The sequence below is a fragment of the Miniopterus natalensis genome, chromosome 8 (genome assembly GCF_054644295.1).
Source record: "Miniopterus natalensis isolate mMinNat1 chromosome 8, mMinNat1.hap1, whole genome shotgun sequence".
NCBI classification, from domain to species: domain Eukaryota; kingdom Metazoa; phylum Chordata; class Mammalia; order Chiroptera; family Miniopteridae; genus Miniopterus; species Miniopterus natalensis.
The window spans coordinates 55,613,329-55,639,646 of record NC_142088.1 but is presented as its reverse complement, the minus strand read 5'-3'; the positions used below and the strand labels follow the sequence as shown (position 1 = coordinate 55,639,646).

General features: G+C 40.3%; 1 protein-coding gene across 1 annotated transcript in view; it reads right to left on the bottom strand.

Annotated features, from left to right (window-relative positions):
• The window catches only part of NEB (nebulin), a 183,065-nt gene that overhangs the window by 37,787 nt on the left and 118,960 nt on the right, over nt 1–26,318 (bottom strand). Inside the window, exons 98-121 of the mRNA XM_087819858.1 lie at nt 25,863–25,967; nt 25,661–25,765; nt 24,069–24,176; nt 21,560–21,673; nt 21,041–21,238; nt 20,607–20,711; nt 19,885–19,989; nt 18,839–18,946; nt 17,659–17,766; nt 16,442–16,549; nt 16,237–16,341; nt 16,027–16,131; nt 15,279–15,377; nt 14,831–14,941; nt 10,882–10,986; nt 10,137–10,241; nt 9,776–9,880; nt 7,623–7,727; nt 7,362–7,466; nt 6,613–6,717; nt 5,451–5,555; nt 4,059–4,163; nt 1,431–1,535; nt 951–1,058 (exon numbers count right to left, since the gene is read on the bottom strand). Of these exons, the coding sequence (XP_087675984.1) occupies nt 951–1,058; nt 1,431–1,535; nt 4,059–4,163; nt 5,451–5,555; nt 6,613–6,717; nt 7,362–7,466; nt 7,623–7,727; nt 9,776–9,880; nt 10,137–10,241; nt 10,882–10,986; nt 14,831–14,941; nt 15,279–15,377; nt 16,027–16,131; nt 16,237–16,341; nt 16,442–16,549; nt 17,659–17,766; nt 18,839–18,946; nt 19,885–19,989; nt 20,607–20,711; nt 21,041–21,238; nt 21,560–21,673; nt 24,069–24,176; nt 25,661–25,765; nt 25,863–25,967 (2,637 nt within the window). The remainder of the gene's footprint in view (nt 1–950; nt 1,059–1,430; nt 1,536–4,058; nt 4,164–5,450; nt 5,556–6,612; nt 6,718–7,361; nt 7,467–7,622; nt 7,728–9,775; nt 9,881–10,136; nt 10,242–10,881; nt 10,987–14,830; nt 14,942–15,278; nt 15,378–16,026; nt 16,132–16,236; nt 16,342–16,441; nt 16,550–17,658; nt 17,767–18,838; nt 18,947–19,884; nt 19,990–20,606; nt 20,712–21,040; nt 21,239–21,559; nt 21,674–24,068; nt 24,177–25,660; nt 25,766–25,862; nt 25,968–26,318) is intronic.

Here is a 26,318-nt window from a genome sequence, read left to right as displayed (position 1 = left end):
ATGTTCACGTTTGAAATGCCAAAACTTATTTTAACGTGAAAAATATGAAAGAGATATTTTAAAAATGTTTTATACATTTCTGCCTCCATAAATGGTGCATGGAATGTATTTAACAATTTTTCATGGCATCTCAGGGTCAACATTGGGAACATATTTATTCATCTATCAAAGAATTCCTGAGCACCCGCCGCAGTCAAGGCTTTGGGGTAAGGATGAGTTTACTCCACAGTTGCCTTTAATATTCTCTTGGGTGCGATGTAGCCATGGAGTTCCTTAATTTTTTTTTATTTTAACAAACAATCATGATAGGTTTCAACCATGGAATCTAGCTATATATCTGGAAATTTATGAATATAATTTCTCCTCAAATTCAGGTTATTCTAAATTAATGGCTACCTTGTTCCTCTTATTCAAGATGAAGCGTATAGAGTATTCATAGCATTTATGGCATATTGCATTTTTCAAAATGGCCTCTACAATATCCCCCTTTACATGCTTTTACTCAATGTAACCTTGCCATCTGTTCGTCCAGAAGTGGTATTTATCTCTTCACCCATTGAATCTGGGTGTCCACTCTACCCAGTCAAATACAGCAAAGGTGACTCATGTCAGTTCTAGGAGTAGCCCTTAACTGGTCTGGAAGCTTCTATGCCAGCCTCTTGGAACCCACCCATTGTGCTGTGAGAAGTCCAGATCACATGGAAGGGCCACATGGAGGGGTTCCTGCCTGTACAACAGCCACCCTCCCAGCCCCGAGTGGAAGAGAAGATCCACTCGCTGTGCGCAGTGAGCTCACAGAATCATGAGCAAAAGAAAAAAAAAGATTGTTGTTTTAAGTCACTAAGTTTTAGGGAGATTGTTACACAGAAAGAGATACCTGGACCAGGGTTTGTTAGATCACATTAGAGAGGCCAAGATAAGAGGAGCCGCAAAGCCATTCCGGTACTTACATCACTGACTTCATCTCTGACCTTCCGGACATGCAGCAGCATGGGTGTGTCATGGATTGTGGTGTAACCTCTAGGCTTGGCCTTGTTGTATTCCAATTTATAAAGTATCTAAAGGAGATGAAAAAGCAGAAACAGACAATGTTATACATCTCGATTTACAGTGCAATGTAATGTTAAATTATAAATGCAAAGAATGTTTTTGAGTGTATATAAAGGACACTGAATTCTATAAATTTAACAGATGTCCTCATGCTTTCTGCCAAGGCCCCAGTGCCTCTGAAATGGGGTGTCTGCCAATTCAGCTGGAACAGTTCTTTGTTGTAAAAGAAGTCCTGAGCATAGCAGGGCATTTAGCACCCTTGCCTCCCTCCCACTAGATGGCAGGAGAGTCTTCTGGATGTTGTGACCATCTAAAATGCCCCTCCACATTTGCAAACACCCCCAGAGTTTGAGAATCTGTGGGATGTTTCTTGTACTTACATCACTGATTTGTTTGTTGACTTTTGTAGTACGCAGGTGCTCTGGAGTGTCCACAATTGAGGTGAATTTGTCCTTAGATTTTTCATACTTTTTCCTGTACTTGATCTAAATTGTGGAACAGAAGAACAAGTTAACTCTAAGAAGTGGAAGAGAGGGCTTTAAGGAATCTAATTTTCCTCTTGAGAGAGTCCCAGAGCAAATAGTGGGATTATTATACAAGTCACAGATGTGGGGGGAATGGACTCATGCTTTCTCTTTAAATCCCAACTGAAAATGTTTAATGTAAATCTGTATTTGATGGCAGCTTGTAATAGAGTGAGCAAATAATAATAATAATAATGATGATGATGTGATAATTTCCATACATTTTATACATGCAGAAACTGAGCCCTAGAGGGGTTAATAGACTAAGCTAAGGGCACATACAAAGTGAATCTCAGAGCCAGGACTAGACTCTTGTTCTCTGGACTCTGACAAGTACTGATTCACTCACAATATAGGATGGGCAAAACTACATTTACAGTTGTTCATATGGAAAATAATACAATAATTAGGTTTAAAACAATACAATAATTAGGGAACACAAAAATAAACTCTGGCCCGGCCGGGCGTGGCTCAGCGGTTGAGCATCAACCTAGGATCCAGGTGATCGGGGTTCAATTCCCGGTCAGGGCACATGCCCGGGTTGTGGGCTCGATCAATGACTCTCTCATCATTGATGTTGCTATCTCTCCCTCTCCCTCTCCTTTCCTCTCTCTGAAATCAATAAAGGTATATTAAAAAAAAAAAAAAGAATGTTTAAAATAAATAAATAAACTCTGTGTTTCATATATTCACAACTGTAAACTTACTTTTGCCCCATCCTGTATGCTGCATCAAATAATATATGACCTCTTAAGGTAAGTTTCCATATCAAAGATGGAATAGATGTAAAATAAAAATCAAGTATATACAGTTTAAAGTATTTATCATTTTTGAAAAGACACTTATTTTTGTAATTTCCAAGTCGTGGGTTTTTTTCATGCACATGCAGAAACAGAGGGCACAACAAAATTTCGTGCACAACTTCTCGATGATCATATCAGGACAAAAAAGTGGCAGGCAAATAGGACATTCCTAGGGAGACCTCATCCCCCTCATTTCACGTGTTGATGAATGTCACACTAAAGTGATAAAACAAGGTCCTAATACAAAAGATTGATTAAAAACTTCTTTTGTATGGGAATAGTGGCATTTTATTAACATTGTGTCTTGGAGGTAAGTAATTATCACCATTTTCTGCTGCTTCAAAATTACCTTTCAGCATATGATGGAAAGGTGGTGGTGTGTGCTTCTACTGACCTTGTGGGAAGGTAATGTTATCAGCAACATTGTTAACAAGTGTGAGAGAGGACAGATATGACGGAAATAACCTAGTGAATTGAGCATCAAACTCAAGAGGGGCCATGAGCATGTACAGTATTCAAAGAGCTGCACTGTAATCCTCATCTGTCCTAAATGATACATTTGTAGTATCATTGGCCAAATTAGATAAAGGCATTAAATATTCAGATCTTTTACATGCTGTTGAATATACTTAATATATGCAATCTCTAAGGGATCTATTTCGGGAGAGGGCAAATACTGAAAAATATAAATTAATTTTATACCACTTTGGGAATAAAATTTGGAAAAGCTTCAGTTATTCTTACTAGGAGCTCCCAAAGTGTCAGGTGATGCACAGATGCCATCATCACAGCGGCCACACCCAGAGTTCATTTACAAGGAGTGAATATTTATGCAGCTTTATCACAGGAAACCAGCTTGGGCAGGGAGCAGGGGAAGGAAATCAAGGAAAGCGTAAAGGTGAACGTCCCCAAGCCTTCTAAATCCCTTCTTCACATCCCGTCTGAAATTACCTGGCTCCACATGTATGTGTTGTAGAGGGCAGTCAACATATCTGGACGCAGAATTTCATTACACCCTTTTTTCAGGAGCATCTTGGCACTAGATTTATATTTTCTCTGTTCATGCAAAGAGCAGTGAAGCACAAAAGAGACTTAAGAACATGGCTCTATATCCCAGTCACCTCTGAGTGAAGAGATGTAGGCAGACACCCTTTACGTACTCACATATGCGTGTGGGTGAAGACACCAAATACACTACAATGCCGAGCAGAACAACTGCAATACCTGCAGCTGGCCATCCATCGACCTTGTGAATGGGGAATGGCCTAGCCAGTGCCACCAAAATTGCCTTATAGGAAAAAGGACATCATTGGAGTAGGAAAATGCGGTAAGGAGTTTTGTTTTGTTTCCTTCTATTAATTTGCTTCTTTGTTTTTGCTTTTGCAACTCAATTTGCAATTTACAACTGCAGGTTAAAAACAGGTCCTCCAGGGGACTAAAGGGCGGAAGGACCCAGCTTTTCTTTTCCTCTTCACCGCAGCACATGTGAGCACACAGAGCATGGACTGGCACACTCAAATAGCTCATGGGCTCTTTGGGTGGCTAGACAGATACTTCGAAACAGAACATCCCAATATCATAGGCAGAACCTATGACATCCTTGCAGCAGACAGGACAACATCTCATGAGAAACCTGGAGCGCAATCCTGCCTGGGCTGACCAACCAGCCCCATCACAGTACCTGACTGATCTGGTCGCCTGCGATCTTAGCCAGCAGATGTCTAGGCTCATCGACTACCAGGTGGTATTTATCTTTCCGCTGCTCATAATCAGCTCTGTATTTTTTCTGCTCAGACATCAGATCAAATTATAGCAAGAATACAACTTCAAGGGTACACAGAACTGTCCCAAGATAAACACTCCAAAATATGTCATTTTGGGAGGTGGGCTCCCAAAACATCCAGGGTAATAAATACAGGGAGGCAAAGAGAGTCAAGTAAAGGAAGATTGCCTGGAGAGGGCTGGGGCTTGGGATAGATCGGATTTATGACACCCAAATTGGAGTATCTTGCGCCTAAACATTTTCCATCTCTACATATGATGCCATGAGCAATGTTAGGATTTAAGTACATTGTATTTAAAATAAGGCACTGATAATCTACAAGTCTACTATCTAAGGTTGTGAAAAGGAATATTCATGAAAAATTCTAAGAGTCTTCTAATGCTAATTAATTTACTTAATTATAAAAGAGACCTGGAAATCCTTTGTGAATGAAAAACAGAAACAAAATATATCAAGAGTGAATTCTAGGAAGCTACTAACAGTAATTCTTCAGAGTTGTCTCACCTGGAAATCTACTGAAAATGAACAAAATCAAATTTAAAGACAACAAAAAAAGTCATATATTGAAATAAACATTCCACTGGCTACATTTCCATGTTTAGATCCATTTTACTAATTTTCTAACATTGTTTTTGAATTTATATAAATCTGTGGAATATCCAAAGATAGAAATTAAATATAAAACCCTCTAAACATTTAAGTTAATTCATAGCTTGCTTATTTCAGTCATTTTAAGCTAAATTTAACTTACATTATTACAAAGACAGTTCCAGGAAAGACTGGGTAGAATATAAAAGGATATTTTGGGTACCAACGTGTAAGTAAACAATGGCAATACAATTGAACGCCAAGTCACAGCTATCCCCTAAGGGGTGTTTTTTCCAACCAATGCCATTTCTGGGCCATAGTAAGGGATGCTAAAGTAACCTTGGACTCCTGTGTCTCCCACCTCTACACAGTACCATGTGTGAGGGAGTTCAGCTGATCGTCAACAAAATCCTTTCCCTTCTTGCTCTCATCGCCCGAAGGGCTGTGCTGACCTACGCTGGTGGGAACAGAGGCGACGGCTGTGGGTCCCCGCATCACTCTGCGCGGTCCCTCCACTAGTTCCTACTCATGCTTTCGGCAGAGCCCACCAGATGGTGACTTTGTAAGAGTCTTTCCAAATCTTTATCTTGAACTGACACTTAAAAGGCTTTTCTGTCATTTCATTTATTGGCTTATAATCAAATAACTCTACAGACTTCTGAAGGGAACTGATGAGTCTCAGTTGGGTGGGGTCATACGTACCTCGTTCGCCAAGTGAGTTGCATACTTGAAATGCCTATTGATTGGACAATCGGCTTCATACTTGAAATCGGACTTTGTCCTTTCAAATATCTCTTTATACTTATACTAGAGAAAACAAAATGTGGTTAGTTGATAGCAGGCTGTGATAATCTTAAGAACGAGACGTGCCATTTATCATATCATACAACTGTGATAATTCCTTCATAGAGTTAACAAGTAATTACTGAATGTTTACTCCCCAAGCCAGTGAAGGCTATTTCCACCTGGATCTCTTGAAAACTCCCCCCAAAATATATTCTTTTATTGAATGGGTGACAAACAGATCTATTTTCCAAATTAGGCAAAAAGTCCAAATCAGTTACTTCTTTGTTTCTACGTATTATAATGATTATTATTTTACTTTGAAGGTATTACCATGTTTCAGTTGAGGGCAGTTTTTAGTTCATTAATTTGAAATAGTTTTTCAGTAATTAATCAGATAATCATAATATTTTAGGGCAGGGGTGGGCTAGCATTTAGATCACTGCCTATTTTTAAATGGTCCCATGAACTAGGAATGGGTTTTTTTGGTGTTTTTTTAAACAATTTTAAAGAACTGTAAACAAAGAATATGTGACAGAATGAATGTGGCCCACAAAGTCTAAAATATTAACTATCGGGCATGTTTAAGAAAAGTTTCCTGACTTCTATTTTAGAACTCAAAGGAAGCTAATCCAACGGCTTTATTTTGGAAATAAAATGAGGCCATAAAAACAAAGTTATCTGCCTCGTGTCACACACCAAGTTTGTGGATTAAAATAATCCTACTTTATATTTGCTAACATGTCAACTTTAACAGGGTAAATTACCCAGAGACAATTTAACACGGAGGGAATTCTGGCAGAGACATGAGGAGTTGTTCTGAAATGACCATTTATCAAATTCAAATAAATGCCATAAATAAATGATGACTGCAGTCAATAAGGTCAGTACGAAAAATTTTGAGACTTGTCATTTTGGCAGAACCCATCAGATGGTGAACAACTGTATGTACTCCAACTACAGGGCCTAGAAACAAGGATAAGGGTGGAAATATGAAAACGTTGTATCCTCAGTGCTCCTTCTCTGTGTGGGCACCGAAACGTGTTAAACGAATGTGGCCATTATCCTTGAGTAGTGATACCTTGCTGTAGAGAGTCTTGTTCTTTTCGGCCAGAGTGAAGTCAGGGGTGTCATAGGCATAGCAACCAATGCCTTTAAGCCAGGTCAGATCTTCTTTGTATTTTACCTGGGAGAAGAGCATCATCAAAGAGTTTTAATAACCTCTCTCCAAATAGCAGTAGGTTATTGATACAAGTGGGACAAATAGAAGCTCTGACCACTGAGGCTAGAGAATAATAAAGTATTAAAATAATTATTTAAGAGAAATTTCCAGTGACACCTTTGTCTGTTTATTTTATGGTGTATTGTTAAATAATATTTGGAAAATTTTATTTTTAATACTAATTAAAACAATTCAAATTAACAGGCGTACTTTCCTAGAGAGTATCTCATTAACTCAACAGCTGTATTTTCATACAGAGAGCTTGAATTTCTTTCTCAGTGAGCATTGTTAACTATCTTAATTGCTTCATGAAGTTGTCTCTTCAGTTGACCAAAAATAAGTTATTGCTTAGATGAAGTATACCACTTCCAGTCATGTAATCTGATATAATACATTTGGAAGAAAAATTACATGTATAAATTGGGATATACTTTTTCTCTCCCAAGTTGAAGTTCACTCATTTATCAATGAGTTTTATGATTTAAACATCCATGCATTAAGAACTAACATTGAGTTATGTGTTTAATCAGTTTTTATGCAGTGTTTGAGTCCCTAAGTCATGTGAGCATATGAATTTACACATAAAAATAGAAGACTTGAAGACTCACATCACTGACTGCATCCGTGACGGCCCGATGGTGGAAATGCTCTGGGCGGTCAGGGATGGACCTCCAGATTCCCAGCTGGCTCATGTAGTTCTCCTTGTATTTCACCTGTGGTAAAAAGCACAAAGACAGGTATAAAATCTTACCCTAAATTAATGTAAAAAAGTCTATTTATCTCTAGAGAGTACTAGGAAAGGGAGGACACTTTTTAAACCTGACGGTGGGTTATTGAGCCCACTCAAGTAGAAATATGAGGGGACGTACTTTACTGATGTCGTCTGTCACTTTACGATGATACACAATGTCCAAAGCATCCTTCACAGTGTGGTATTTCCCTTTGGTCTTTTCAAATGTTTCTTTGTAGCGTAGCTGGAAAGAGAAAATGCACACGGATTATGAAAAACTACCGAGTTAAAGAAGTGAGATCTTTTAAGCTTGAACTCTCTTGAATTTTCTCTCTTAGGTTTTCCCGTGAATAAATTTAGGAGAGATTTAAAAACTCATTTCACGTCCCGGAAGAAAAAAAGGACATGAGGAAGAACCTGATAAAACCTGGATGAAGTATAGAGTTTGGTTAATAATGTATCAGCATTGGTTCATTGGTTGTGACAAATGTACAATAGTCATGTAAGGTGTTAACAGCAGGGGAAACTAGGTGTAGGCTGTAGGGGAACTCTGTACTATTTTTGCAACTTTTCTGTAAATCTAAAACAACTTAAAATGAAAAGTTTACTTAAATGTAAAATAAACAAAAAGCTCATCTAGGAGGAGAAAACAAACAAACATAATCTTGTTGAATCTGAGATATACTGGTGTACTTGGAAGGAAGAAAAAAACTGTTTGTAACTCGTGGTATTAAAATTCCTTCTCCATGAAGCAGTCCTAAAATTTTATTTCATTATAATCTTTATCTTTGTCACAGTTCAAGAGACTATGACTCTTACTTTAACTTAAGAATATCATAGAAGATACATTTCATCTACCACAAGATGGGTACTTTTCCAAGCAGCCACCCTCAACAAATCTTTTCTTTTTGGGTAGTTGAGCAAACACATAATAAAATTTGTCTTTTCTTTAACTTTGTTTTTCAGATGGTTAATCTCATAAGATTGCTTAGCTCTACTGTGGGGATAACCATGGCAGAAAGGCTGAGCTTAATGCTAGGTACCCTTGTTACATTGGACAAGTTTAAAGGTTAGAGTTATCAGTATTGGAATTGACAAAGCCCTAGGCTTGGGGCTATCCAATGTGGCCCATTTCACTGTGTGGCTACCCCAAAAGTGGTGCTGCCGAGTAAGTTTGCTTCAAGTTGATATTCATTGGTAGCCTTAGAGTGATAAATATGGGGATGTCACAAGAAGACTAAAAATATCTTAGGGGATAGATTTTTCTTCTCAGCTTATACTTGAAGCAAACTGGAATTGTCTCTTTCCAACCAGCAGACTCCTTTCAGCTCCAAATAAACATTTCTGACAAAATTATGGAACTGAGATATTGTTCCAATTTGCTGTACCCTCTCACATTCCTGTTTTGGGGTCACTATAATTACTCTAAGATGCTTTGAAATCCTAGAGCTATGTTGCTAAGTTGAGGGGTTATGAGGCTGATTGAGCTTTTTTTTGGTTGAGTTTAAGTCCCAACATGACCAGTCTTCCAGGGATTCTGGTTCTGATCATGGTAGCAATGCATTTGCAGTTGGGCTCTGAGACACAAAACTGCTAAGGACTGGCCATCTACCCTGTCGATTAATTCCATATCTTCATTAACAGATAATCCCATTACCATTAAAAGACCATGATCAAAGGGAAAGGAAAGGCTGTCCCTCCTAATTCTAACAAACATTTCATGCACATCATTTAGACAATCAAGAGAAGAATGGGACCATTTTCTGAGGGGCAACTAAGAGATTAGCACCATGAGGGGAACATTATCTTGTTCCATCTAATTTAATGGTCACAATTCTTCATTCCACATACAAAAAAACAGAGCCTCAGGAAAATTAAGTAAGGTATGCAGAATCATTCAGCAGACAAGTGACCATAACAGGATTTGAAACCATGTTTGGCTGACTCCAAGAACATGATTTTATAGGTAAGTAACAATTAGTTGTCAAGTATCCCTAGGAAATGCTACCAAAGAATCATAAGAAAAGGCCATATTCTTCCCAGAAGAGCAGTTAAAAGAGTAATAGATTTTTGCATCTCTCAGCATTACTCTTAGCTACTACTTTGCCTAACTGATATTGTTTGTGCCTGTTTTTGTGTGTGTGGTTGTTTTTTAAAGTTTTTTGGTTTTTTTCCTGGCCCATGTGTGGGTCAGGACTTTGAACTATGGATATGACTGTAATACCTTCTGTTTCTCAGGTACCTCAACCTCAGTCCCTATCACAGTGAAAGGAAGAAGGAAGGGATGCATACATCACTGGCGTTCCAGTAAGCCTTCTTGGCCCTGATGAGGACTGGCGTATCTGGAATCGGGGTGTACTTGTCCTTCATCTTTTCATACTGAATCTTGTACTTGTTCTAAGAAATAAAGATAGAAGAGAAAGACAAACTTAAGTTCGAGTGTTTTCATCCCTCACAATTCACAACCATGTCACAGATCCACCCTAGGGGCACAATATATTATGCTCATTAGGAGAATGGCTTTGCCTTCTGTTCTTGATGCTGTTGAGCACAATTTATAGACATGAGCCCTCCTATCAGAGGCAGCAGGTGAAGGTTTTAATGAAGGATTTTTTCTTTAACCCAGTGCCTCGATGCCAGATTCCCAACTTACCTCGCTGACCAGGTCCTTCACTTCTTTAGCGTGATTCAGGGCTGTGGTCTGATTCCCAGCATGATGATGGGGTCTCTCTTTGGTGGCAAGTTCAACATACAGATACTAAATAATCAGAATAGGGATCAGATGTTATAGGGATAAAACATTTTTTCTTTGATATTCAGTCTTTATTCAACATGTGTCCTATTTTTGTTTTTGTTTGTTATATGTGTTTCTGTGCACTTGTCTCTCTCTGTGTCTCACATTTGGAAAAACATTTCCACACTTCAGTTGTCTAATAATCTTATTGCTGAGTTTAGTTCAATCTAAATCCATATAATAAATATAATAAAGAATGCCAATAGAGGAACAAGAGGATTCTGATAGAGTCTTCAACATATTTTTTTCCATTTTTGCCTGAACGCATGGATTGTAGTTTCATTTGCCTGTGGACAATACATAGGTCCTATAGAATGAATCAAGCAACTTATTTTCATTACCCGGAGTCCACAGACCACTCATCCAATGACAAAAGTTGTATAGAACTTGGAAAAGAAGGCATGGCATTACCTGCTCATGTAAAACAGAACCATTGTTATGGTGGCCCAAACAAACACTGCCTCTTGAAATTAGCGGGCATGTGACTGTGTCAAGGACAACCAAGTGTGAGAGGCTGCTACTGACCAGGAGTGGTCAGGCACACATAGCCACCCCCCGTGATGCCAGCGTGGCAGGTTTATGAATCTTTGTTTGTTAATCTTACCTGACTCTGAAGCTTCTGCCCTTGCTTGGCTCTTAAAAGATCAGGTGTATCAGGAATTGAAGTGAAGATTGACTTCTGCTTCTTGCCTTTAGCTCTGTACACCAGCTGGACATAAAACAATCGTCACCATCATTTCTGCTTCATGGACATGCTCTCTGCAGATGCCTTTATTGCTTACTTCATGGAGAAAGCAGGGGCCCTCCCACTGCAACAATCTCAGTTTCTTCCCAATAAACCAATAATTTAGGCTTCCTTTACTTTTCCCCCTCTTATCCAAATACATTGTGTAACCTGTCGAAGATTCAAGCCTCTGGCTGTGACCTTGGTCCCTTCTCACCTGTCCCTTCTAGGACCCTGTTCCTACAATTATCCCCTTCCCCTCCATATCTTCAACCAGTTTTCCCAGCCCCCTCCCTTCACCTGCAAACAGACTCAAGTCCCTCCCTAGAGTAAGCCTTTTCCAACGTCTCCCAATGGCCTTGTTCTTCCTTTGTACAACCAAGCACACTATACATTTGTTCTTCCTTTTTCTTTCTCTAGTAGCATATGGGAGTGTGGAAGGCTCCCATGTTTTTAATTTCTCAAGGCAATAGTTTGGTTTCCTCCCAACCACTCCAGCGAAGTCACTCTCGATAAGATAACCAAAAATTTTACAACTGCCACATCCAAAAATGTTTCTCTGTAGCAACTGAAACTGCTGAGCAATCTGATTCCTGAAAACTCTCCTCTCTGCCTTCCATTCTGCCATTCTTCCCGAGGTGCTTAGGGAGCAGCTTCCTTCTGTGGCTCTGCCCTTCCCCAGGCACGGGAGTCAAGGGTTGGTTCCTTTCAGTATCTAGACTCTCCTCGAGTGACCTCATTCGTACCCAGGGCTTCAACCATCAATTTGAGATGGATCACCTCCAAATCTATATATCCAGTGTCTCCCCTGAGCTCTAGACCCAAATTTTTAGCAATGTTTTGAACATGGACTTATCATGTTCAATGTAGGATTCTTTATATTACCCACATCTCCAGCCTAAATCTGCTTCTCCTGTTTTCTCTGTTTTGCTAAATGGCTCCTTGATCTCCCAGTCACCCAGGCCAGAAACTTGGGGGGTCATTCCAGACTTCCTCTTCCCCACATCAAAAAGGTTGTGAACCCTGGGTTCCTAACTTCAAAACAGTTCTTAAATCTGATCCTTCTCCTTTCCCACCATCACCGCCCTGGTTCAGCTCTTATGGCATTTCTTCTCTGCACACCCATAGGAGCCCCCTAAACCACCTCGCCAAATCGTCTACTCGACACTCCATGGGGCTCAGCATCTTTCACAGGTCTGCGAAAGAGATCTTAATGCTCAGATCTACCCTGCACAGAGGAATTCCTCAGTGATTTTTCATCAAGCTCCAAATCATAGATAGCAGCAAGGAGTCTTCATAACCTAGGTTCTATCTTATATTTCTGGCTTACTTTCCCAACAGTCTTCCACACTCTTCAATTGAGAATTGAAACTATTCTCAATTTCTAGAATTCATTAGAGCTATTTGCATATACTATCCTTTCTGCCTAGAACGTTCTTCCCCCTCTTATTTGCCTAGAAAGCTCCTAGAGTCCATACCGTCTTGATTATTTCTATAGGATACCATTTATCATGTTGATGTCTGTTTCTTCTCACAGATTATGGGCCCAGGGAATGCAGGGGTTCTGCTCTACCATCCCTTTATCACCCCGTGCTTAGATAAATTATCCGAAAAATAGCCCTCTAATAAATGCTGAGGGAATTTAATATAATGAGGTAAATTAGAAAGTATGAGTAGCAAATAAATTCTAATTATGAATATCAGTGCCAGTTAGACAAAATTTAGAAAATAAATAATAAGTATATACATATGTATGTACATGTCCATTTTTAAAAATCTAATTTATATACAAGTGCAAGTTAAAACAAAATGAGCTTATTGGCTTGAGCCTACTTCTGATGTTACAACTGAAAAAGAGAACTAACTAAAGATTTACTGTTTCTTCCAGGCTAAATTTCAAATAAAGAAAAAAACAAGCTCATAGAATATTATGCTTAAAAGGAGCCTAAATTATTACCGAGTCCAATTCTCTAGCTCAGTGAATTGGGGTATTGAAGTTGTGAATTATACAAGGTCACACAGCAAATGGACAGTAAGTCTGGAACTAAGGCCCAACTCTCCCATGTCATTTCTATAATTCTCTTTGTTCTGTATGTCCCTTGCGTATGAGTACACATTGTTTGTGTTCCTTGGGACAACATCCCTGCTTCCCAGTACTACAAATGTATATGTGACAAGAATCTGTACAATTCAAAGACGATTTGAAACCCAACTTAAACTTCCTTTGGTTATTAAGCATTTTATTAAACCAGTGTTTCCCAAACTTTCCTGATCCAAAAACATCCCCTAAAATCCTTATTAAAACAGATTTGCATCTCTACCCCAGACCTCTGTATCCAGGGTCTTAGCTTGGATCATTGTTTTATCAAGCCCAGGTCATTCCATGGGGAGGCAAATGTGCAAGAAACTGCATTACTGAAAAATAACTATGCTTCTTCCACAATGTTGATGCATAATACATATAAAATTCCCAATAGGAATTGGAAAGAGGAGAAATTAAAGTTTTAGATAATTCTGAACCCAGACATCCAAGAGGAGTGAGGGTATTTCAGAGATACCAATAAGCACTTTAAGTTACCAAACAATTTTTTATTATTTGGTAGCTGAAAGAGAGATGTGATACTTTAAAGCAGTGGTTCCTGACACTGGCAGCACATTGGAGTCATCTGTGGAGCAGTTGAAAGCATGCAGATGCCCAGACACAGAGAATCAGATATGTGGGGCTGGCGATCAGAGCCCAGTCAAGGGCAGCTAAAGAATATTTCACAGATGATTCTGATACTTAGCCAGAGTGGAAAAGTGCCTTTACCGAGATAAAACAAGCAGACACATAAGCATTCCTCTCTGAGTGCTGGACCTGGTTAAAATTACAGAGGGAAGCTTTCAGGAAAGCAAATGGGCTCAATGTAGCATTTGTAAAAGCTGAAAAAGTGATCATCCTCTGCCTCTGGCTAACTGAGAGTGTAGGAAGCTGTACATCCCCTCCACTGTGGACAACATTCGGTATGCCGGGCATCTCTAGGTCTAAGAGCATAAATGAGTCCTCAGCAGCAGCCATCAGAGTCACCGAGAATGGGGAGTCAGTGAAGAGCCCGACAGTCACAGCTTGGCTCAGCTTGATGAAGTCTGATGGGTGACGCGACAGACAAACTGAGAGTAGAATGAGAATGGCCAGCTGGCCTATATTAGGAGCAACCGTTGGCATCTGTGCAATGCCCTTACCTTTACATAGCAGATTTAGTCATTGGCCAAATGGGCGCCTGTTGAGGCCAAGGCACTATGGGACACACATCTAAAGATGGCATCCAACTCTCGAGAAACCAACAGTCTAGGTGACAGCATATCTAAACACAATTAACTGCAGTAAATCAGGACCCTCGGTGCCAGGAGGAGCAGGTGAAAATGATGGGCATCCAAATAAATTTAAGTAGTCTGGAATTTGTTGAGTGAGAACAGAGCAGGGCGCCACTGAAGCCTTTTCAAATGACACTACTGCGATTAGTGTTCCTGATAGCAGGAATTAAAGAGAGAAACTGTTTAAATAAATTCAATTTGGAGACTACAGCAATAGTGTAAGACAGAAGGGCTTTCTAATCCATAAAATCATGTAAACTCTCAGCAGTCCTCGCCCTAGGTAGAAAAGTAACAATATATTCATCCTATTAAAAGGGGACAAAAGTAAACTGAGGCAAAGCGAAATCAACTGACTTGCTTAGACATGGTGGCGGCTCTGTAATTAAGACAGAACGGAGATCTTTTACCTCATGTAGTTGCCTAAAAAATGATCACTAGAGGAACACCCTTGTAGTGACAGCTTTGGCATCCTTACCTCACTCAGATGTGTCTTCAGTTCCTGTACTTTTCTGTATTCTGGAGTGTCGAGCACCACTTTGTATTTGTCTCGCATCTTCCTGGCATTATCAGTGTACAGGTAATTAGACTAAAAAAAACAACAACAATGAAAATACAAGTTGATTCATTATTTAAGGAACTGGATGTCATGGTCACACATTGTCTTTCAAATGACTGATATGTGCAAGTCAAGCTGACCCTCTGTGTACCCTGGATGTCTTCCCAAGCAGGGACAAAAACAGTTGTCATCTACCTAAGCTCATTACCTTTGATACGGGGAACTGATCATCTTAAGTGGGTCATGACTTGCTCAAGTGGGTTAATGGCAAACTTCCCCTTAAAAGTAGCAGCAAGCAAAGATTCTTTCTGCCCAGCTCCTTGAAGCTGTGTGGGGGTAGCCATGTGTTGTGAAGACGGGCACTCACCCAGAGCTTCCGCAGGTGCCGGGAACGGACCATGTCAGGAGTGTCCATCAGGAAGCAGCCTATTCCCTTCAGGACCTGCAAGTCCTCTTTATATTTAATCTGTGTGGCAAAAATAGAAATATAGCTGGTCATGAGCAAATATAAATCAAGAATAAATAAGACAGAGTAGTGAAGTGTTTTTACTGATATATTTTTCATTTTGATTCGACATATCCACCTTGTACTCTTAGTTTGCTTGCACACAAGTAAATCACAGATTTTGCAATGTAAATCTCTAACCCTGAGCTGAGGAGAGGACACAGCTATTATTTTATTATCGTATTGATGGGAGGAGGGTTTAGACTGAAGGAAGCGGTCTTTTAGGAGAAGGAAACATCCAAGGAGGAAAAAGAAACAAACGGCAGCAAGAAGTTGCTTAAGGGGGTGGGGGTAGGGATGAGCAGGGGAAAGATACTAAACATGACCTGAAACGGAAGCCGCCTAGAGAGTCACCGGTTGGTAATAATTCAGTGTTGCATGAAGAATGGTGGCCAGTGATTCTTGCATTTCCCAAGTGATCTTCTCACTACTGTTTCCAAAGCTGGGAAAATGTGGGGTCCTGCTTCTACACTATTTCACCCCTAAGCTGTACACTCAGTTCTGAAGTCCTTAGTGGAAAAGACCATTCAAAGACCACTGGTTGGCTTAAATGCAAAAGAAGTCGGCTTCTTGGTAAGAGTCTTTCAGAAAGGCCCTATGGGATGCTTACATCACTGGTGATGTCTCCCACATAACGGCAATGGAGCACTTGCGGTGTGTATGGCAGTGAGATCATGTGGCCCTGCATCTTGAAGAAGTCTGATTTGTAGATCAACTAAAGAAAAAAAAAAAAGTCCAGAAATACACACATTAGACACTGAATGGCTGGCAGTCATCCCTGAGTTCCCTGGCCTGTCTTCTCTCCTACGAAAATACTCACCTCACTGACAGCCTCTTGTGTCTTCTTGACTTGGCGGATTTCGGGCGTGTCAGGGGTTGTGTGGATCTTGTCTTTGAGTTTGTGGTACAGCTGTCGATACAGTCTCTACATTGGAGGAGACACCATTTCAGGGGTTAGTGTGACATATTGACTGATCAACAAGCAAATATCAATATTTTCTCCACAGAATTAGCATTCACAGTACCTCGCTGGTAACATCGTTGACCCTCCGGACATTGACAAATGGAACATCGTTGGGGCCAAGGGTATACCCATTTGCCTTGATGTGCTCATAAACTTCTTTGTACTTGAACTGCAAAAGCAAAGTCAGGATGAGATCACTGATGGGTAATGAAGGGCAGGGTTACATTCCTCAAACAGAAAAGAGCTGTCACTTTCATTGGAAAATTATTCTCTAAGCATTAAGTATAAGGAAAAGTCTTTGACAAAATTTTAATAATAATCTGAATCTTGAAAATTATTTTGTTGGCTAATAAAGCCAGGCCCAGAAAGAAATAAAATTCAAGGTGGTCTAGATGAAATCTGTTTGTATGCAGGTGTACAAAATGAAAAAAAAAACCCGTATCTTTTTAGCCCCAATATGGCTAGTAAATTAGGAAATGCAAAGAAGAAACAAGAGAATAAAGGCTGATGGATGGCTTTACGGATTGATATTGGACCCTCACTGGCCAGTAGGCTTGATTCCCCAGACTCCAAAGGGCAACATGGAAGGGAGAGTTTATTCTTCATCTGATGGCTTAGTTATGGGTGTGGTCTGCAGGCCAGAGTCACTGGGATAGACAAAACTTCCCTGGGCCTTGTCCTTTAGGCAAATGGTATCGAGTCCCAACCTAGCACTTTTAAAAAGTAAGGAAGTTTGGTGTCAGAGCTAACCTGGGGCAAGCTACAGGTACTGAGAACCTATCTATCCCTCTGAGCTTTCTATGAAATGGTACAGAGGGTAAGTAGTGAGGCAAGTACCAGGGCAGCAGCCAGGCAAGAAGTCTTTTCTTTTAAAGAAATACAGTGATGTTGTATCTTTTTCAATAAAACACTGCAGAAGGGCGACAATACTGGCAATGATTTAAATTTCCAGTACATGGCTTGGGAGAGTCCAGAATGCTTCCACGCTAAGGCCAGCAGAAGGAGAGGCGGCATGGCAGCCACGAGCCCTGAGCCAAGGTGACTGAGTCACGCAGATGCAATCCCATGAAAGTCCTATGCTGACGCACTGGGCTGTGCAGGCACTAAAGGGGCAAGACAATTCCACAGCACCCCTGGGAAATGAGCTGTCTCCCCTCCTCAACATTACGTCATGTTGAACCTTCAGGGTGGGGCTTGGAGGATGAGATTAGGCTATTAATGAATATTGGTGCCCCCTCCCACTTCAGACCCCATCTCAGTGAGGAGCAGAGCACTCACATAACTGCTCATGTACTGGGTGTCCTTGGAGTGTTTGAAGTGAGGAGTGTCAACGGGAAGCCTGTATCCAGTAGGCAGGGAGCGCTTGCCAGCATCTCGGTACAGATTCTGTGGAATGACAAAGAGGGAGTTAAATGACATCTATATCAAATAACTGATCTAAGTACTTAAGCTTACTGAATTGATTTCAGAAAGAAATTTAATATGTTCTAAGAGTCAAGAAATTAATTAAATTACCCTTAACCAATTGTTTTTGAAAAAGAGAGCAATGAATGCAGAGACTTATAGGAATTAATACTTCTAGGTTTCTGAGCACATGCCCAATTGACTGCATGGCAACTAGCAAGGGTTTGGGATAAGTAGAAAAACCATGCTGTCAAGTGCCACCTCTGTTGTGAACCACACCCTTGGGTGATACTCAAGCTGTCACCAATCTCGGAGACAGTCATAATTATAAGGTACATCTTTGGATTCCCATCCCCCCCATAAACAAAGCTTTGATGTCAGGTTATGATGTGGGCAGGATGCTCATATTCCTGGCAGAAGGTGGAGGGGGTTCTGTCTGTGACCTTAAATAGTCTGCCTCTTAGGGGAACTACAGGACTAAGAATAGTATTTAAAATATTAAAAACCAAATTACTTCTAAAATTCAATATAGTAGAGTAGCACTGAAGGTTGAGGCCAAAGTAGCACCATCAGGTAACACAGGATAGAGATATTAAACATGTGAGTAGAATCCACGTTCTTTCTCATCTGAATTTTAACAGCAATTTCTAGTTTTATCTTATTGTTAATAGTCTTTTGTGATTATATGCCTTGTCTTTGTCATCTTGATTTTAAGCTTTTTGAGAGAAGAGATAGTAGATTGGCTTCCTTCTTTATAACTTGTAAACATTGCTCCCTAAATCCTCATTGCTTGCTTAAAAAGGTGATCTGCCTGCCAAGAAGGAAGACAGGCTATGCACTTTGTGTGTATATGTGTGTGTGTGTGTGTGTGTTTTACTTTTTATAACACATGAATGGAACAGCATGCACAGTATGGAACAGCATTTACAATCTGCAAGGTCAGGCTGAGAAGATGCCTGAGCTGAGGTACTTCTACAGAGGCCAATGACCTGGCCTTTGTAAGCTGCATCCAGGACATCTGCCAGGCACTTTATGTAGAGTCCCCACTGCTCACCTCACTCTGGAGCTTGTACGCGTGAAGAGCCCGGTCCAGGTCCACAGTTTTTGTCGTTGGTGCCACTTTGCCTCTGACGCTGTGCACGTAGTCATAGTGGTAGACAGCCTGGGGACAGACAGAAGCAGAGCGCACTGATTTGGATTACGGCAGCATTGTTAGAAAGAAGCAAAGTACATGGAAACTCACGTTTCTCTCCCTCTCTCTCTCTTTTAAAGGGTAGCCTGCTCCCCTTTGTCTAGAGGATTCTATCGGACATATTATTGTGGCTTGTCCAATAAGATCAGAGCCAGGGTGTGGCTCCCACACTGAGAAATAACTGGAAGAGTTGGCTCAGGCATAAGAGGAAGAGTAGTTATTTTACCACTACGGGTTCAAAAATAATAGGTCTCAATGTTCTCACCCACGGATGGGATAGTATTTATTTATTAACCTGTGGGGTTAATAAGGAAAGAGCAGCTCTGTGCCTGTTCTTCCTGCTCTAAGTCAGGCACTGTAGTGGGCGCCTGTCATCCACTTTCTCCTTGTACAGGTGAGGCCACCGAGCCTTGGGGAACTAAGCGCGCTTCCTAAGCCCCATGGGCTGGTAGGGGCTGGACTCCTCCCACATCTCTGGCTTCAGAGCCTGCTTCCTTCTCAGTCTACTTTAGTTAGCTCTGATTCATTAGAAGGTCTAGACAGTGACACATAAACTGTTGCTTTTGATACAAGGATACAAAAACAACTTTGGAAACTCTAAGACACCACGTGTTTTATAGCCTCAGATCGCTTACAACTCCACCCCAGGGAGCTACCTGAACACATCAGGTTTTAGGAAGCAAGAGCAGAATCTTTTATTTTTATTTTTCAATTATAGTTGACATTCAATATTATTTTATATTAGTTTCAGGTGAAAAGCAGAATCTTAAGTATTTCTGAGGCACCAATTCTGGTTTCCCAGTGAGAAAAGGCCAGGCACTGCCCAGTCCTTCGTGTTTGCCACTTCTGCTTGAATGGTGGCCCCTGTCTTTACCACCGGCCACAGTAATGTCCCCGATGACACTTACGTCACTTAGCTGTTTCCCACTTTGGACAGCCTGGACGTAGACTGGAGTGTCAGTGACCAGCTTGTAGTCATTCCTCGTTTTCTGCACGTGAGCTTTGTACTTGATCTGCCGAGAGGAAGAAGATAAGCCTGGGTCAGACCATTCATTATATCATGTGCTAGTTTTCACAGAGGGTTTGGTTGTTCTTAACTCATGACACTTACATTCACTAGCACTTATTTAACAGACCAGGATGAGTTTGAAGTTCATGACAACCAGAGTAATCATGCTTATAGTCATATGGAACTTCTAGGAGGTTTGACAATTGCTCTTCTAAAAACGTTTAAGCTTTCTTACTGAAGTCTTGATTACAGTATTAATTTACCTAGCAAATCCTCTCTTTACCAATAGGTCACAAACTCCTAACAGATGAGATTTTCTTATAATGACAATTATGTGCTCATTAATATATCCAAAATAGCCCAAAAGGTAGAGAGAAGAGCCAAGTGTCCATTCTCCCCCAGAGAACGGCTGCAACAGCTCAGCTGCATTGTTGGATAGGATGCCATATGCACTCCTAAAAAATGGCTTTCTGTTCCTTAGCATCTTTCTCTAGCTCAGCCATCCTCACCACCACTTAAGACACAGCTGGTCTATGACAATGCCCATAGTTTACATGCTCTCTCCTTGACTCTAGACTATGCAAAGAAGAAAACATACATGAAAAAACAAGGCAAACTCACATCGTTGCGTAGATCATAAGCATGCTTGGCATGGAGGATTTCAGGGGTGTCCCAGACATAGCAACCAATGCCTTTCAACCAGTTGAGGTCATCCTTGTAGACAATCTATGGAATCGAAACAGATGAAGGGCATTGGCAAAATAAAATTTGACAGTAACTTTAACACCAAAGACACGGGTACCCTCCGGACTGAGGTTGATTTTGTGGATTGAAAAGCAAAAGGCATTATTCAATGAGGCCAAGAGTGCCAAGAAAACATTGCCATATGAGCCCTGTTTCCAGGGATACGTTTGAATTCCAATCGGACCCATGGGTATATAAGAAAGCAATACTGGGAGAAAGCTGAAGTGAAGAGATAGGTGAGCCTGCTTTTCTCCAGGGTGGGCATGTGGGGTTGGGGAGGGTGGACCATCACAAGCAATGAATGGGCTTACGTCGCTGATCTGATCTGTGACTTTCCTGACGTGACTGTTGACTTGCAAGTCTGGATGGCAGATCCACTCATGGAGATGTAGGCGGTAGTCAATTTCACTGACTTTCTTCTGAGAGTCCTTAGCAGTGACCATCTCTACCATGTCGGGCACAATGTTGATTTTCATCTTGTTCTTTTCATAAACTGACTTGTACAGGCGCTGTGAGGTTAAAACGACACCCGGCTTATATAGGAAATTGTGCACAAAATCATGGCAATATGTGACTTTTTTATACACCTGAGAAGTGAGGACAGCCAGCTTATAGCAATCCGTTGGGGGAAGGGCAAGGACTGGAATTTTCTGACACTCTCTACAGATGTGTGTGGGCGGGAGAAGCAGCCAGGGCTGGAACAATCCCTAGTTCCTTCACATACGCACGATCAGTGCCCTATGTGCTGTTTAATGGAAACTGTCCTGATTTACAATAGTCAGCTCTATCACCTGGCTTCAGTTTGCAGAAAGGCCTTGGAGATGACTTACATCAATGTTAAACTTGCCAACTCGGAGACATCGGGCTGTATTTGGATCATCTTCAACACTTTTTGGTAAAGTATAAAGAGCTTTGAACTTCTCATATTCTTCCCGATATTTGATCTACAGAGAGAAAGCACAAAGGAAGAAACATCGTTTGGGAGAGTCATGGATCCCTGTTGTCATGAGGGCATGAGGCTTAACAGGAAGAGCCCATCTCTGGGGTCCAGCCAACTTGGGGTCACCGCTTCTGCGAGTTCCTTTCCTCATCTGTGCACAGGGGTACAGGTACAGCAGTTGTACCTGCCACAGGTTATCCTGAGACTTAATTCAGGCTCTATCTGGAAGCACTTTTTAAACTGTAGCGAGCTATAAAATTGTAGTTACTGTTTGGAATACTTCTATACCAATACCAGAACTTGTACTGCTACTACAACTAACTCATTTCAAAGATTATATAATTTCAAAATAGTCTCTTTTGTAATAACGGCTTTGTTTTTCTTAATCATAAGTGAAAGAGGAAAGATGTGTTCAGGAATTTCTTTGTTTTTAATATCTGACAAGCCTGATGCTTAAGAGACATAATCTTTGAGTTTAGCTTCTACAAGGTTTTCCAAAAATACGGTGCCATCAACTTCTATGGGAAAACCAACTTTTAGCTCGGAAGTTGTGTTGCCTATTAATTAATGCTGCATGATTTCCTGAGCTAGGAGGCAAGGCCCTTACAGAGACTGAGATACAATCTCCTAGCACAGGATAAAATGTCCATTGTCTCACAACTCAGAGGCCATCTCAGTAAGAAAAATGAGAGATGGGAGTATTTGTGTTAGAATTCTTGCAAAGCTCCTCACTGACTAGAAATCAACCCAAATTCCCGTGAGAATTTTCCAGAACATTAGTTCACATGCTCCTTACACCTAACCCATTCCTCAACTATAAATAAGATAGTATTCAAAGACACTTTTTAAAAAAGACTACTGTTGCAATCTTTCTTTTAAAGCATTAATTTCTGTATCCCACCTTCTTCTAAGAACAAGGTGCCAAGAAGACTCCTGCCTCTATAGCTTTTTTCTTGACTAAATAAAAAGATCTCTGCTAAGCTTTTTGAACTGCTATTTACAAAGCTTCTCTTCCCCAATAAAAAGTTTACTCATCTGGGCTAGTCTGTTTGTGGTCTTCCCAATAGTTGGGGCTAGTAAAAATCATTAGTTTTTCTCCAGGTAAGAATTAAATTAATTTTTATATTATATAACAAAGTCTTTTTTTTTTAAGCTATGCATCTCTAGGTCCATTAGAAGGTAATGAAATCAACTTACTGGATTATTATCATTTTAAATGAACAGCATAGAATTGAAATGGTCAGAGTTCATTGTCTTTAGTGTAGCAGTAAGTACTCTTCTATAAAACATTATATCAGAAAGAATTCACATAAACTTCAGTTGTGTGTGTTGTGTGAAAGTGTGTTGACTTGCAATATAAATTAAATTTTTCACTATGGGTCTTGATCAAAAAAACATTTTGAGAAATATTGGTCTAAAATGATATGTAAAACATTCACAATTAAGAGGAAAAAGTTTCCTAAAAAGGTAAAGCTCCTGAAGAGAAATGGGTTTATTAGAACTGCAGTGAAGGGTATGGAAAATTTTATAATAAAAAGTTTTACTTAAGAGCATTTTAGGCATAAAGAGTTAAAAATCATGAGATTTTAAACTATATTTAAACAGCTCATTTAGGACTTCTTTACAATCATGTCTATACCTAAGAAAATTTGTGTTTTAAAAAAGTAGAATTTCAGCCCGGTTGTCATGGCTCAGAGGTTGAGCATCAACCTATGATCCAGGAGATCACAGTTTGATTCCCAGCCAGGGCACATGCCCGGGTTGTGGGCTTGATCCCAGGGGGGTGTGCAGGAGGCAGCCGGTCAATGGCTCTCTCATCACTGATGTTTCTAACTCTCTCTCTCCCTTTCCCTTCCTCTCTTTGAAACCAATAAAGACATATTAAAAAAAAAAAAAAAGTAGGATTTCAAAAGATTTAATAAGTTTTATATTTCTTGGTTATGAAGATAATTATTTACCTTTTAAATCATTTATTCAGTGATGGTGTAATGGCCAGTTATCACATTCACTGGTTTGTTTTTGTGCTACAACCCACATAATTCTATTGAAAAAGAGTCTATTTTATATGTTATATTATGTCTTCTGTCTATCCCCACTTCTGGCTGAAACAGCATATCCACTATGCCGTTTGCAGGCAACTAACCTAAAAGGCCACATTTGTGTCCTTCATACAGGTGACTGTGATTCTCTCTGAACTCAGGGCCCTTGAGAAGAAGAAATAAGTGCAGAGCATTTGCGATGATTGAGTGTCTGGCACTATGTGCTGGTGGTATATTCCAATGGAAGTGCTGGGTATATTACCTTCTGGGTAACGTGTATCAGCCAGAAAGGTCCTGGGAGTGAGAGCAGGGGAGGGCAGGGAGTGGGTGGAGAGGTTATCACATCTGTCCTGGACTTACAGTGCTGGCCAGGTCCTTCTGGTTCTTGGCGTGTGTCAGGGACATGGTGCTGGAAGGCAGGATGTAGCTGGTGGCTTTCACTTTTTCCCAGGCCTCCTTGTACAGGTTCTGTGAATATGGAAAACGCATTCTGTTAGCTTCCGAGTGGCAGGTTTTCCCCTCTGTTTCTGTCCTTCTCAGAAACACCCTAACAACCCCCAGATCTTCTTACTCTGCAGGGTCTAAGTACCCCTAAGTGGGTAATGAATTTAATGCCACAGCCGTAATTTCATAGTCCATTATTTTGTTCTCTACTATGGTGCTTATCACAGTTTGACAGTTACCAGAGTTTCTGATGCCATAGTCATTCCCCACAGGTCTAAGAATTCCTGGAGGTCGAAAACCACTAACCTTTTTTTTGTTTTGTTTTAAAAAAAAACCACAAACCTGTTTGCCCTTCCCTACTTTTATGTAGCTAGTGAGAGCTCAAAATATGTTTCTTTCCACTCCTACAGATTAATTTATCCAGGAGAAATGAAAACTTATGTACACACAAAAACCTATGTACAAATGTATATAGCAGCTTTATTCATAATTGGCAAAATCTGGAAACAACTCCAATTCCTTTAACTGTGAGTGGATAAACAGACTGTGGGACATCCATGCAATGACATAGCATTCTACAATTAAAAAGTAAACTATTGATTTGTGCAGCCATGTGCATAATACATAAATTCATTCTGCCAAGAGAAGGAAGCCAGACTGAATGGCTACCTACTATATAATTTCATTCACATGACATTCTGGAAAAGTTCTGTAAAACTTTAGGGATAGCAAACATCTCGTGGATGCCAGGAGAGAGGAGAGGGGCAGCGAGAGAGAAATTTGGAAACGATACAAACTTTTTCTGTATCTTGACTGTGGTGATGAATAAATGACTTAATGTGTTTATCAAAAGCCACAGTACTATATACTACAAATAGTGAAACTTACTGTACACAAATTAAACAAAGCATCAATCAGAATGAGGGAGGGGACAAGAATGGAATACAAACTGTAACAAATCTGATTGTATTACAAATGAGTAACAAAACTACAGTGAAGGAAGTGGGGGGAAAAAACAACTAATTCAAGTTATTTTGGAAAATGGTATTTTGACTAGAAGGCTATAAGCAAAAATAACTGTACACAAAATACTTTTCTATAAGTCTCAAATCATTTCAAAATGAAGTTTAAAAACAATGTATGTTGAATTAATCAATTCAGAAGAGGTAAAAAAGAGTGCTTTGGTGGATCTATAAGCCACTGGCCAGTAGAGAAGCCAGACAAGGACAAGTTCAGGGTCAGCAAAGAACAGCTTCAACGGTACCTGCCTGCAACATGGAAGAAGTTGCTGAATCGGTGTCAACTGTGTGAAATAGGGCAATATTCAGATTGGGGCTCAGCTCATTGTAACTAGGAGGATTTATGAGATAAAGTAGGAATTGGGAGGTCCAGGGAAAAAAAAACTGGACAAACCTATGGGAATAAAGTGCCAATTCCTTCTATTTTCTAATTGTCTCTAAAGTGGGGGAAACGTAACTCAAATGAGGGAGGGGAAAAACTCAACTTACACTGCTGTAAAGGTTCTTCAGATTCTTGGTTCTGTCATAATCCACTGTTTCCAGCACTGTCGTATATTTGTCCTTAGTCTGATGATAATTTTCTTTATATCTCACCTACAGGTGAAAAAACTGGGTTATTCTTTTCTGCTGTTTGAAAATATGTAAAGACAAATGAAGGCTCGTTTTGGAAGCGAAGACAAGCAAGACGCACCTCACTGGCATTGATGCCGCTTTGAAGAGCAGTCACGTAAAGCGGTGTGTCTGTGACCACACTAAAATTTTGCAGATTGTCTTTACTTGCTGCCGTGTATTGTAGCTGTGAAGAAAAACAAAAGTCATCTAAAATGGTAAGACCCGGGTTTGCAGTCAGACTTAGCCGTTTGCGCCCTTATTTTTAGTCTGGGTTTCTGCTTTACGCTCCTGTGTTGCCCTGCAGATTTTGTGCGGCTGTCAAAACTAATAGTTTCTCTTTACCAAGAGTGAGGTCTGGACCTTTGCCGGACCCCTTCCTCACTTTGCTGTGTTTCCTGTGCCTGTACCCCACCCCGGACGGCAGCCCCTCAATTTCCACATTCCGTTAGTCTGCCCTATCAGAGCTGAGCCATATGCTGGGAGATTTTCCAAATATCTATTTTTAAAAAAAATTTTTTTTCTTCTTCAGAGCTTA